Genomic DNA, 14,954 nt, shown 5'->3' with positions numbered 1-14,954 from the left:
CCTCTGGCAACCATCAGTCTGCTCTCTGTATGAATTTTATTTTTTTTTAGATTCCACAAATAACTGAAATTACACAGTATTTATCTGAGTTATTTCACTCAGCATAATGCCCTCAGTCCTCCATGTTGTCATACATGACAAGATTTCTATGGCAAACTAGTATTTCTTTGTATACATATATATATATATATATATATATATAAATGCACCACATCTTCTTTATCTATCCATTCATCTATTGACAGACATTTAGGTTATTTCCATATTTTGCTATTGTAAATACTGCTGCAATGAACATGGGGCTGCATATATCTTTTTGACTTCATTTTCTCCGGATAACTACCCAGAAGTGGAATTGTTGGATCACGTGGTATTTTAGTTTTTTGAGAAACCACCATACTGTTTTTCCATAGTGGCTGCATTCTTAAAGCACCTCCTCTCTTAACAGAAATATTGACTCACCAGCTAGTATAATTCTCATCATTAGATACTATTCAGTGATATCTTCCACTTACAGAATTCATTTGCAGATGACCCTTGTTAAAATGCTAATATTCATATTAAGTCCTGTTAGTCTTCATTTAAATAAATTAATTAAATTAGTGAGTCATTTAGCAAGCTATTAGAAAGTGTATTATAAAACGAAAGTTCTGATAACCCAGTCAGGAGTAGGGAAAATCTGGTTACAAAGTATTGTGCAGGAAAGCCACACACGGAGCCGGTTGCAGAGTGTGGGGCAGTGTAGGACAGGCAAGGAGCCGTGCAGGGGACAGGTGGCCAGAAGTGAGGAGGAGGCATGGAGAGTCACTTACAGGAAACTTTTGCTTCCTTTCCATCCTTCTCCCAGCTCCTTATTTGACAATCTCTTCCTGTGGTGATATTCTGGAGTTCTTCTCTCAAAATGAAGATCGGCCCCAGCCTGTCCAAGAAGGCTACACAGCACACCTGCCACTTTATGGCAAATTACTTGGGGCTGAAAACTCCCCCAAGTGTCATTGCTCTTCTATGAATCAGCTATCCAAGCTGCTTTTTACGTTAATGAACATGGATTTCTACATGTAGGAAGCCTAAGCCTGGATTCACTATGCACATGGCTTTTCCTTGGTCCTGGCTTCTCCAAACACCTTGTGGAACACAAAATTTCACCATCTTCTATAGAACAAGAGATATAGGGGGAGGGAACTCTATCATTCCTTGTGGATATCATCCTGTTGGCAGGAGTCTTCTTTTACTGTCTTATGTAGGGAGGAAAAAGGATTCCATTCCTTCTCCCCCTATTCATTACTTCTAGATAAATGTTAATAGACAACTACTTGTTTTCTTTAATCCAGAGAGTGTCAGTCACTATGTTAAGGGGTTTCCTATCTGGGAGTGCCTATTGTGAGAATCTCTTTTCAAAAAAGGAAGGAAATAATAAAATGCCACTGAAATTCAAACTAGGTTCTGTAACTAAGCACTTTAAATATGTTCAAAGCAATTTTCAAATATTCAAATGCTATCAGAAAGCTTCTCTAAAAATATGGACAAGAAAATCAGACTCAAAGTCCACAGGTGATATAACAGGCAAAAATTTTATTGTGGAACTCTTAGAGGCCAATGATGAAGAGAAGAAAACCATCACATGGATTGAAAAGCTAGTTTGGGTGGTTAATTGCAAGAGTGAGCAGATAAAGCCTCACATAGAGTAGCTATCAAGTAGGCTTCAAGATGTAAAGTTGGCCTATATCTAAACTGTCTTTTGAGAAAACCAGGGAGAAGGATTAGCATATAGAAGCTTGAATTTTTTTAAAAAATCCTCTATTTATTATATTTTGCAACTATGGTCTTTTAAAACAGGGGCCTTAGGAAAATCTGCCTTGGCAACCAACTGCAGAGGCTCCTGTGGAGAGGAAGTGAAAAGGTGAGGCCTATATACAAGGGCTGCTGGCACGTCCAAAGCGCAGGGGATAGTTCACAGAGCAAAATGTAGTCCTAAGTAAATGGGTTTCAGGCAATTTCAGTGTTAAGATAACATCATTAAGAGTAGAACAGATTGTGCTCAAACCCTGCTGTTTATAATTAACACGTTGCTTCCAAATACTCCAGGGTCCCTGATAAATAGTCTTCTGCTCACATCCACCCAGGCCAATCAGAGTATTTTCATCAGATTCCATGCTGAGCCAGCACCTGTCTGGACAAATCCAATAGAGCCGAAGAACTCCTCTCCTTGGCCAGCTAAGGAGCTAGATGAACACAGCTTGGCTTAGTCATTGTCACAGTGTCCATATGGCTTTGACGCTTGTTCTCACAAGAAATCATACAAGTATTTTATTATGTCAAAGTTCACCGTCCTATAAACAAAAACAGATAATATGTTAGCATGCTTACCTCCTAGACTGCTCAGCTTTGTATATATGCTTCTGGAAAGCACATGCAAAATAACTCACAACTAAGGCTAACCAAACCTTACAGCACTACCAAAAACTCCATGATGAGATGAACATGAACTTCTGAAAAGGTCATTAGGAACAGTTTCTTTTAACAGTTTCTTCCTCCCACCTCCCACCCCACCCCATGCAGAAAGTTTGCTTTTCTAAAAAAAGGAAACAAAGTTAGAACTACTCAACATTCTGTATTTCAATTATGCTACAGAAAGTTTAGATTTCATTTGAAAGCAATTTGCTTTTTGTCTAACAGAATAAAGTAATTAGCAATGCAAAAGTATTTAAATCTTTGCTTCTGAACATTGTTTATCTTTCAAAGCCCCTGTTTTGTCATTACATAATGCACAGCTCATCTGTCCTCATTTGTAGTTTTCCTTCTTTCAGTCTTTTAACACTGGCTGACCTGTATGTGTATTGTAACTAAATCTGTATGATCAAAGAATACGATACAACAGACATGTGAATGTATATTTTTGTACTCTGATGGCAGGCAGAATAAAATAGCTGGGAGACAGAGACATATAATTATTTTCCTTTCTCCAAACTCATTCTTCACTATAAATATTCAGACTTGGAGGTTTATTATTTGAATAAATGGTCAAAATAATTAGATATAATGATCAAGCAATAAGTATAAAATTAAAGCCTTAAAATATTCAATTCTGCAAAAATAATCATCCATGTGAGAATAGCCTTTTTAAAGATTCACTAATTGCATGCTCTTATTTATTAAACCATATCAATTAATGTTTTTGCCTACCATTTTGTAATACACTTTCTAAAAAAGTTTCTAAGCAAATAACTGACATAAAACATTTTTAACAATTTGGGATGGGGAGCTATAGATACTGCTTATGAAAACACATTTAAAAATAACTCAAATGAGATGCTCCAGCTTTTGTGATACCTAATGTTGGACTGAAGAATACCTTAACTGTCTCATTACAACAGTGCCTCTCTAAAGAATACTAAGCCTTTCCAAATCGTATAAAAACACTGCCAAAACAATCCTGTTATCATTAGCAGTAATAAAAAAAATAGTTACTGAAATTTAAAAAACATCCTATCTTACGCATAAAGACACAAAAGGTATAGTTATATCATGTTATATTATGTTCAACTTAGAACCCCACTCCCCACCCCCAAATTTACTTACTGGTAACAAGGTGTACCACTAACAAATCAATTTTTTTAAAAATCATGATATTAGGTGAAAAGATACTTTTAGAGGATCTTAGAAGAAAACAGATACAAATAGGCTATTTTTAACAACAGGCAAAATGGGAAGTGGTCTTTGTACATCTATCCAGGCACATTTCCCCCCTATGACTTTGGGTCTTAGATTATAAGCCTAAACTGACCAGGTAAAGTGGACTTAATGTTGTTTTATTGTTTTTTGGTGGTTTTTTTTTTTGACATTGGGTAAAAAACTTCAGAAGAAGCTAAGGTTAAAACAATTTAAATTCCTACACTATCGGATTAAAAGGCATTATTTGATAGAATAGCCATAAAAAATGACTGATGGAGACATACCTACAATATTAAAAGGTAAAAGAGAACGGAGAATTGTGACTACATTGTGATAGTTTAGGAGGTATGTTTGTATAATGGCCTAACACTGTAGGAAAATACAAACAAGTGGAAACGGTGTGATTTCTTAGCAGTAGGACTCCTTTATTTTATTCAGCGATCTGTTTGTGTAACTAAGTGTTGTTAAGGGAATAACATTTTATTTAATAGAATAAATTGACTTAAAAACACTAAGCAATTTAAATGTACTCATTAACAAAAGCTTAACTACATTCCATTTCTCTGATTTGCCTTTGGGAAGTACTCAAACAAGTTGAATCATAGTTAAGATCTTAGGACTTCTCAAAAAACTGATCAGGAATTGAGTATGTAAGATTATTCCTTTAAGGAACATTTACTGCCCAAGATGTATGACTGTATCTTTCCACCATCCCTCCATTGCCCAATATAAACATGTGACTGCCAACTAATGCCCACATATATATCCTAAGACGTGGAAGAATTTGATAGAATCACCACAAGGGCAACATCAAAATTGTGTCAAACATCCCAAAGATAACTTTATGCTTTAAAGGACTTGGAGACAAAACAATTCACTTTACAGAAAGTTTTAACTTACAAAGAGAGTTATATTCTTTGCATGTATTTTCTCTGGCTTTTCATGGCTTCAGATGCATTCTAGACTCGTATAAATACAACTTTTAAGATTTTGGATAGTTTAGTACAGAAGATTCTCTCTCTCAGAGAACCCAAGTGAATTATTTCCTAAAGAAGCATCTAGAAAGAAAGAGGACAAACACAAAAAAATACTGGTGGCAATCTGCCTAGGAATATTCTTAACTCAGAATCTAGAATACTGTAATGCAAGTTAATTACATAGCATGTTCCTAAGGATTTAACTCTGCCTTTATCCTTTGATTTCACTTTGTTGATGTTTTTTACTACACCAAAATACTTTTTTCTCATAGGATGCTATTTTCTTTTCTTTTACTTTTGTCGGTAAGTTTGAGGTCCTTTTTAGTTTTGTTCTTCTGATGACTTGCAACCATACAACTTTATGTTGCAAGCTTAAGTTATCTTATAGGTCTTCTCACTGACAATGGAAGGAAAAAATTGGAAACTTATAACCACCACTTACATCAGGAACAACACAAGGACATTATTTAATAAGCTTCTCATCATCTATCATCTCTCTTTGTCCATACTCTACCTCTATATCGTGTGCTCCCTTTCCAGAACCAGCCTCTCACTGCTTCTCTGTCCAAACCTTCACAAGGTTCCTTGGTCAATAAAATTCTCTACATCCCTACCTCTTCCATGAAAGGTTTTTCCTTTTCTGGGCTTAACTAAAGTTGGCTCCCCTGAAGAGCCTAGCCTCCTCGTCAGCTCTTTCCAACGAGGCTGGATTCTCACTGCACCCAGGCAGTCCTGTTGTCCTGTCAGGAGTTAATGTCTCTGTGTGAGAAGCTCTGCTCCTTTGAGACTCAGACCATTCCACTGACAACCCTTTATCCCCATCACCGTTCTCGGTCACTGAATAATGCAGCACCCAGTTCAATCATCCTCTCCATCCCAAATTCTGCATAAGCCTTAGTGACTACACTTGTCTTCCTTAACTCCAATGGCTTTATTTCCTACAATCAAGATCATATTCAGAAATGTACTGCCTCTGAAAACATAATCAGACATTCTACCTCAGATACCCAATCTCTTCCCATAAGCTCTCTGGAACACCTTGAGACAAATAGTTGACAAACCCCTTCATTTTCTCCTGATCTACACACACTGAGTATTATGTGCCAAACACTAATATTAGCCCTCTCCTGGCTTTACTGCGTTCCTTCCTTTCTAGCTTAAACTCCATGGTTCACCACCTCAAGCGCTTGTTTGCTAGCATCCATTGAACTCATCTGGCAAAACCCCAATCCTATGTGACTCCAATTATATCTATCCCTTTGCTATCCCAGTACCTAGCATATGGAATGCTGTTGGAGAAGATCAGAAGTTTCACAGATTGGTGCCACTGTAAACTCAAGGTCAGAAGCCTCAACTGGGCCCTGCAACACTCCCAGCAAGTTGCTTTCTTTGTCAGCACTTTCCTGCTTCCGCATGGCACTATTTCAAATATCCATATCACTCTCAAACTGCTATGATTTCTGCCCTTACTCACTTCTGCCTCCTCGTTGAAAAGGAAAAAGACATCAGAACTCCCTCAACTTCTTGTCACCAAACCTTAAACTCAGCCTTACCTGAATTCATCTTTTCTTCTTGTTATAATGCAAACAGATTCCTTCTCTCATCAGAGCTATTTTTTTCAACTAGTGTTTCTAAATCTCACATTTATATACCATTTCTAGGACTTCACTGCTTTCAATTTAGTATCTCTCTCCCTTGTATCATTAACTCTTCTTCTCTATCAGCCTTTCATATTAGCATTTAAATATTTTCAAATCTTTAAAAAATATTACCCCTTTCACCCCTTTAGGTAATAATCTTCTCTTCCTCTTTATGACAAAAAAATTCCAGAATATAGGCTCATGAAGAGATGATATATATCTGTTATGCTTGTTGGTATATCCCAATATATATCCCCACTCAATATAACACAGTGATTATAATGGTAACACAATAAATGATTAATGAATTAATAAAAAGCATTCTCTTCAACTGCTACATCTTCTTATAAATACTATTTACATGCACTATAATGTGATTTCTACCCCACTGTATCCCTAAAGTGTTCCTAATAATGTTGTAAGTAACTTTTTCATCATTATATCAATGGACTCTACTTGATTTCCTGGCAACTGACAATTTTGATCACTACTCCCTTCTCTTAGGTTTTCCTACTTAAATATACAATCACTGTATATAGAAAACCACTTCATCTGCTTAGGCTCATACCATGGGTATTTTCCCTTTTCCAGCCTTCAAAAGTATAATTTTTAATAACTTCATAGTGGCTTTATAAGAATATACAATAAATTACTTCTCCATTCCTTTATTAAAATATCATTTCCCTTATTTAGGTTGTGTACTGTGACCTAATAGTTCATTCTCTGCTACAGGTGTCTGGAACTAAGCCTATCTCCCTCTTCCTTGGTAAATGCTCCTGGGATCACCTATCTCCACCAAGCGTCAATCTGGAAAATGAAACTGTCTCCTTAGCTTCCTTCTTGTTGCTGCCCCAAAAGACAAGCCCACATTGTTTCATGTGAAGCTTTACTGCTCATCACTACAGGAAAACATGTATTTTTTAAATATATACATATATATAAATATATATGTATATATTTAGCATATACTAAGTTTAAAGCATAATGAAGTGACTGACAGAATCATAGTCTCTGCTTTCAGCTTCATCGACTTTCAGTGTAAAAAAAAGATGAGAACTCTAATTAATTGAAAGTATGACAAGTATCAGAAGATAATCTGTATAATTGTGTCTGTGAGTTGGGGGAAGGTAATGATGGTATATTTGAGAAGGTTTCCTCAAGAAACAAACATTTAAATTGAAATCCAAAGGTGCTGCAGCAGTCAGCTAGATAAAGGAGAGGAGTAATTGGTAAGTGCTGCCTATGTAAAGGTGAGAAGCAGAATTGTGAATATGAGGAACTGAAAAGAGCCAGAGTGGTTAAAGCGCAGGTACCTGGGGGGGCTACTTAGCGGGGAAGCTGTGTGTACCTGATGTGGCTGGACACAAAAGTAGGGGCCGATCACTGGGGTCTTGTAGGCTATTTTGAAGATTCTGTTTTCTATCCCAAGGTATGGAAACTATTAAAGACTTTTCAGTAAGAGAGTGACATTACATTTTTATAAGATCATTGCAGCTATAGTATGGGCAACAAATTATAAGGGGTCAGAGTAGATAAAAGACCAATTAGGAGGCTACTAGAGAAGAGAGATAGTGGCTTGGTCCAGAAGGGTAACAGTACAAAGGATAAAAGTGAGTGAATTCTAGATACATAGGAGGGATTTAGTAGGGTCAGTAGCACCACTACTTGGCCACTGGGAGTGTGAAGAAAGCAGTGACAAGAGTGATTCCCAGGTTTCAGGCCTGTGTAACCACAATGGACTACAGTGCAAATTGCTGACACAGGGAACACTGGAGGAGGGCTGGATCTTTCCTTTTTTGTTGGCAGGCAAAAGCGGAGATCAGAAATCCTGAGTTCAGTTTTGGAAATGTATTGATGTTGCTGGGAAACATCCAATAAAGGTTAAGAATATCAGAAAAAATACCTGGCCTTTAAAAATTGGGAAATTATTAATATAGAGATGGTTGCTTAAGTCATGGGTTTAACTAAAACTGTCTAGGAAAAAAGCATATGTAAAGAGAAAAGAACCAGGTCTCAAGGACCAGCTATATTTAAAGGTCAGATGGAAAGGATAAGCTGGCAAATGAGCCTTAGGAAAAAAACAGCCAAAGAATAAAGAGAAAAACCAGAGGACTGGAATCATGGGGTATAAGCAAAAGAGCTTTAAGAAAGAGCACAGTCAACAGTGTCAAGAGTCATTCAGAAGGCAAATAGCCTGAGGACTAAACAGGTTCTGGGAAACTGAATTCAGAGCACAGATGGGAGAAGCCACCTCAGACAGGGAGAGGGGCCTGATGCTACTGAAAAAGACAGGAGATGAGCACGAAAGTAGGTAGTTGACAGTGTCCCAACTGCTGATTTCAATTTCATTTAGTGAAACACAGTAAGTACTCAACAGTGAATATAGATGTTAGGATTTGTGGTTTGAATAAAGTCAAGAATCTAGGTTGAAAACAAGCCTGTGAAAGATGTGCTCTGTTCTTCAATAGATGATGTGCAATTGCTGGGAGGATGGGAGAAGATAATCCATCATAAGGACAACAGGAGAAAAAGAGCCAGATTGCATGAGTCTCAAAGAAAGCCACAAGAAGCTGGGGACAGTAACAATCTGAAAGCAGCAGCAAGAAGAAAGGATGGCACTTAAAAAGAGCATTTAACCCTGAGAGACTGGGATCTAGGAAAACAAGTAGCTACCAAGAGCACAACTCCAGGGGTAGTAGCATGCCCAGGTAAGAATCAGGTTTTGATTAGGCAATGAGGAAGGATACCAGGAAAAGATGGAAGGATGTGGGAAGGAAGGAAGGAAAGAATGGAAAGGTAAATAAGCAGAAAGGAAGTACAAGTCATCATGGGGATGAGAGAGTGGAAGAGGGCAGATGAGGGAAGAAGGAGGTGGTTATCCTCTGGATACTGCCCAGGGAAGGCAAGGAAGAGAGAAAACAAATTAATGAAGCAGGTTACAGAGTTCCAAGTTCTATAGCCAACTTCCAGGTCTATAATTCCTGTTCCTTTCGGACATGGGAAATGGAAGTGTAGTTCTCTGGGTGTGTTTAATACCACTGATGCTGAGGATTAAGTAACACCCAGTTCTGTTGGGTTCACTGTATATTCATCATATTGGGCATTCAAAAACCTTTGTCCCATGTAGATTATGTGGGGGCGCAACCCAACACATTCCAAGTGATGACAAAATCCTTGAAATGAATGTTTCATTCAAAAAGTTACGTCTTTGATAGACAGAGGCTCCTAGATATAAAGCAAAAATACAACTGTTTAGAAAAAGAAGTTATTTCCTTATGGTCATACTGAATACATTAAAAAAAAGTTTCTGCTCAGTTTCCTCTATGTAAAAGATTCTCCAGTTGTAGCAAAACAACACATTTCAAAATCGTCATTTAATGTTTTAGAGTCTACACACAATCAAAATGTCTCAAATACCTGCCTCATATTATCACAGAACTTTAATTCAGAAGAGACTTCAGGGCAGAGGATGCCTACCTATGGACTTTGGAATTTCAAGAAGCTGTAAGATTTGTTAGAGGAGATCTGTAAACCCATCCCCACGTCAAGCACTGTTTTAGGCTAAATAATGTCTCATGCCTATATGCTATTAATTTTGAAATATATGTAAATACTTTTGTGATTAATTTTAAAAGGATATTAAAATGAAATCTTCATATCAAAAAGGCTGGAAAAGCATTGTCCTATGGATTGTCGTCTTCCACCTACCAGTCTTCACATACATTACCTCTTCAACAAGTCCTGACAGACTGTTATCCAGCTGCACACATGAGATTAAGACATCTTTTCGTATAAATGACTGGAACATTTTTCATAACAATTAAGTACACCTCTTTGTAGGAAACTGGTAACATTTTTAGACAGCTCTTATTCTGACAGACATTATTTTTTTCTGTAGAATTTCTAACACTCTAGAATTACTCAGAATTAGTCTCATCCATTTTGCACATGACAACCCCTGAAATATACTGAGACAGTGACCTTATCTTTCCTAAGGCTTTTCTCCCACACCCTGTCCCTCAGTCAGGGATGTGACATGGTCTCTCAATCTACCACTCTCCTCCTGTCCTTTCAGCATGTATCCATTTGTCAACGCCCTTATTAAAATTCCAAGCACAGCACAACACACCAGATTTGATCTGCCTATGGCAACATACAGTAGACCTATTATATTCCTTGAATCAGACACCTGGATTTTTTAAAACCATGTACTCAGCTAAAATACTTAGGACTTAAGCCAGGTCCCTCCCATTTTGTTTTAGGACACAGGAGTGTTTGATGGTCAAGTGTCCATTAGATCCTACCTTGCTACTATGGGACCATTACTGCAGTCTGTTAAGGTCTTCCAGAATCTACATTTTTGCCATCTAACATATAAGCTAATTCTCCCAATTTTATGTCATTTGTAAATTTGATGAAAGGGTTCATTCTACAGTGAAAGTTATTCATTCTTGGCACTTAAATCATCTTTTCTTGCTTAAATGACTAATGACATTACATTAGGAAGAACATTACTTTTTATATTTAGTATATCATTTACATAATTCAAGACATTTTACATTAACAATTATTCTATGCTTACCTAGCAACAGCTCTGATGAAGTCAAGAGATACTGTGCATTTGTATTTTGGTCCATCAAGCTGATCATCATGGCCAACCAGGGTTAATAGCTGAAGGGTCACTAGAGAGGTGATCTAAAAATAAGAAAGCATTTTTATGAGAAGTTGGTTTAATGAGATTACATGATACCCTTATTTATGAAACATTGTATAGTTCCTTTAATAAAAATATGTAAGTGAATTCACAAGAATATCTGCAAAAAATGACTTTGAAATTTGTACACACAAATTTGTACATATGCTTAAAGTCCTAGTAAATCAAACTAACAATTAGTCTTTAAGGATACACAGAGACAGCTTTGTTTCATTAATGACACACACATGACTGTTAACTTTTTAGACACTACAAATAAAGAATGTAAGAACTCTCTACATCAGAATTTTCTTCTACACTTCCTTGAAAATTGGGCAGTTAAACTGAGAATGTGGGTCTTTTTCAGTAGATGGTTAGACAAAAGATAAATACATCCTTCACACCTGGACTTAGAATTGCTTTAAAACTGTTCACCAACTAGGTAGTCAGGAAAACATCAGAAGAATTAATCTTGGCAAAATTGTATTCTGACAGGTCAAAGTCAAAATACAAAATAACTTCATATTCGTAAGACTAAAAAAAGTATTAAGTGATCTGAAATCTGAGAAATAAAGCTGATCAGAGATGAAATTATTTGAGCACTTCTCTTCTCCCAATTTCTCATCCTCATCTCCATGAGACTGACAGAAAAAGAGGCCAGCAATGGGAAGAAGGAATGATTTGGAGACTTGGTGATCTGTAACTGCTCTGTGACAACAGAAGCAACAAGTTATAATATCTGTAATAACTAAACATATGTGTTAGGAATCAAAAGTGCTCACTTAATTTGAGTCTATACTTGGCAGATGCTCAGAGCCTTGGGGATAGGAAGTAACTGCAGATCCAGGTGGTGTGCCAAGAATTCACAGCTACAGTCCACGCTCATCCTACTACACTACCCAGACTCCCATTACAACTCTTAAGGGGAAACTTCAGGTAATGTTCAGTCAACTGTGATGACTCTATTTACAAATTAAAATATGAACAGATGGTAGATATCACAGGACTTTGTATACAGAAAATAGTGTATTTAGCAAATATGAAGCATTTTTTTCAATTAGAAAAACATTCTGTATTAATACATCAAAATATGAAGCTCAAAAGGCTAAGACTAATTCAAAAGGCTAATTCAATTACAAATTACAAATTAGGTTATGCCTTGAAACATTTTTTACAGATATTCTGTATGTTGAAAAGAGCATTCTGCAGCTGTTGTATGTTCTCTTCTATATACATCTATTAGATCAAGCATATTTGTGTTGCCAAAATCTTACATACACCATTTTTTATGTACCTACCAGTATATAAAATGGACTTTATCCACTTGACCTACCAAAACTAAGCAGTACTGAAATTCCCACATTATGTCAAGGAGTTTGTCCTTTTTCTAATTGTAGTTTCTGTTTTCGACCCTATGTTATATTTTCGACCCTATGTTAAGAGCATACACTTAAAATTACTGTGTTTTGCTGGCAAATTAAACATTTCATTATCTAATGGTCCTTTCCTTCACTAAGGCTTTTTTGCCCCGCAGTATATTTTTTCTAATGTTAATATACGTATGTCAGCATTCTTTCAGGTGCTAATCGTTTCCCTTATGTTACTTTGCATCATTTTACTTTCAAGTTTTATATTTTCTTAATTTCAGACAGTTCTCATGTAAACATGTAGTGGGGTTTTCTTTTTATAGGCAGTCTGACAACTTTTACCTTTCAGTTGGACTATATACTCCATTTGCTTTTATTGTAGTTATATTCTGAAATTTTATTTCTACCATTAACTTTTCTATTTGTCCTTCTATGCATCTTTTTCCTTTCTTACCTCTTATCAAACTGAATTATAATATTTTCTATTCTCTTACTCTACCTTGGAAGTAGCTGTATACTCCAATTTAATTCTCATTTCCATTTTTATTTCTTCTTTGGCCCCAAGCTATTTTAGAATTCTTTAATTTCCAACTTACGGCATTTTTCTAGTATTTTTTGTTTTGTTTTGGTGGAGGCAGGGGTGGGTGGGAATCACAGAATGCGATCTATGTACCAGCAATCCTTTGAAATGTGTTGGGACAGCTGGCTTCTCCAGAATGAAAGCAGAGTATACAGGGGCCTGAATGTCACTGTGATGAAGAGTGAAATATACTGTGATGGCTGCCCTCCCTGTCCTGCATGCCAGGGCCCTTCATCTCTGTCCCAAGAATGTCTCCAGCCAATCTGCAGCTGAGTGCAAAACAGGCCCACAGAACGGAATGATCCATGCCAGGCAAACAAGGTGGAATGAGATGAGTTTTCTCTCTTACTTATATAAGTACCTACATAATATCCTCCATTTTGCCTCCTGCCTGCAAAACCTAAACTATTTACTAGGTGTCCCTTTAGTGAAAAAGTTTACCAACCCCTGCATTAGAGAATTACTAGATACAGATATTAATTCAACCAATGTGGAAATTAAGATGTTCAGTGACTTGCTCTGAGTGATGACTGTATGGTTGCAGAAACTCACTTGACTAGGATTGGGGTCTCATAACTATAACTCTAAAATTTTTGAAAAGCATGATGAAACTGTCATCAGAGCTGAGAGAGTTAACATCTAATAAGCTGTATCATACTCTTGCCTGAAAAAAGAATGTGTTAAAGAAAAATAGGGATAATCTGTAAAAAGTGGAATGTTCAAGAGAATACACCTGGTAGTATGCCTCTAGCATATTGGGGCTCCTCGCCCATTAACCTGGAAATCTGGTACATGCTACAAGTATGTATGTGCTCACCACAGAGGTGTTTGTCTAGCTGTCACTCAGGGTATTAAGATCATCTAATTATCTCCTTCCCACAACCCAGAGCCCCGGGTCCATTCTGATTCCACACTTAATCTTCTGATTTCAGAAAAGAGAAAGAACATTCAAAGTTAAGAAGACCTCCTTCAGGCTTACCAGCAAAACTCAGATGTCACTTAAACAATCTATATCTCAGTTTTCAAAACTAAAAACCAGAATAATAAGACATTAACCATATAGGTATGTTTTGAGTACTTGTGAGAAAACTATAAAAATGCATATAAGTCAAGGTCTTTAATGCCTGGCACAGAGCAATTGCTCAATAAACTATACCTATTATGGTTAACAGGTATAAATTTATACCTGCTTAAGAAATCAAGATTTTGAGCTTATTGAACTCATCAGCAAATTTAAATATCCCATTTGCTTAATAATTTTTTCAATATCTAGTCTGCTTAACAATATTATCAGTAAACTAGCATTCTGGCTTAAACATCTGTGTCTTGAGATTTGACTGGTATCATTAATTCTAACCATATGCCTAAGATACTGGCCACCTCCAGGAAAACCTACAAAAGCCTGAAGAGCTAAGGGCCAGTTCCTGAGCTAAAGCTGCCCACCCAAACAAGTGCTTTAGAGAATTCTGACTCTCCAAGCGATACAATCCTACCTCACCAGTGGTGCCCTCTAGTCTCTCTATTAACTGCCTCTAACTTTCAATTTTCCAAACTGTAACATGAAAATTTTTCAACTTATATTTAGTACCTGCAAATAAGAAAATACAAGATGTGACACTGGTATGTTTGAGTCCATGAGGTTAGACTCTATCTAAAGTGAAATCAAGTCCTTTATCCAAATAATTACACAAATGATTGTAGGTGATCGGAAAGATTTGAAAAATAGCGAAAATAAATAAACTGGTAACACTTGCTACCTATCTGGAAATTCAGTCATTAGACATAAGTGTTCTGTGGGGATAAAAATCCTTAAAAAGCAATTTTATGTTTGTCAACAGATTTGTTTATATCTTACAAAGCCTTTGTTAAAGGACAGAAGAAAAGACCAAACTTAAAGGTATCTTCTATGATTACTAAAAGAATAAACCATCAAAGAATGAAGTGAAATAAATGAAAGCTCCTTATAATAAGCAGTACAGAATTAAATGCTTCTTTATACTACCATCATTTTTAAAACCTTTGCAA

General features: G+C 36.5%; 1 protein-coding gene across 2 annotated transcripts in view; it reads right to left on the bottom strand.

The window, feature by feature from the left end:
* Positions 1–1,552: 1,552 nt before the first annotated feature.
* ORC5 (origin recognition complex subunit 5) overlaps positions 1,553–14,954 on the bottom strand; it is an 80,357-nt gene continuing 66,955 nt past the window's right edge. For both annotated transcript variants that reach the window (XM_036892480.2, XM_057504424.1), the window contains 2 exons: positions 10,872–10,984; positions 1,553–2,330 (listed from right to left, as the gene is read on the bottom strand). In XM_036892480.2, coding sequence (XP_036748375.1) covers positions 2,285–2,330; positions 10,872–10,984 — 159 coding nt within the window. In that variant the 3' untranslated portion in view covers positions 1,553–2,284. The remainder of the gene's footprint in view (positions 2,331–10,871; positions 10,985–14,954) is intronic.

This window comes from Manis pentadactyla, chromosome 7, assembly GCF_030020395.1.
Source record: "Manis pentadactyla isolate mManPen7 chromosome 7, mManPen7.hap1, whole genome shotgun sequence".
NCBI lineage: Eukaryota > Metazoa > Chordata > Mammalia > Pholidota > Manidae > Manis > Manis pentadactyla.
This window is presented reverse-complemented; position numbering and strand designations above follow the sequence as displayed.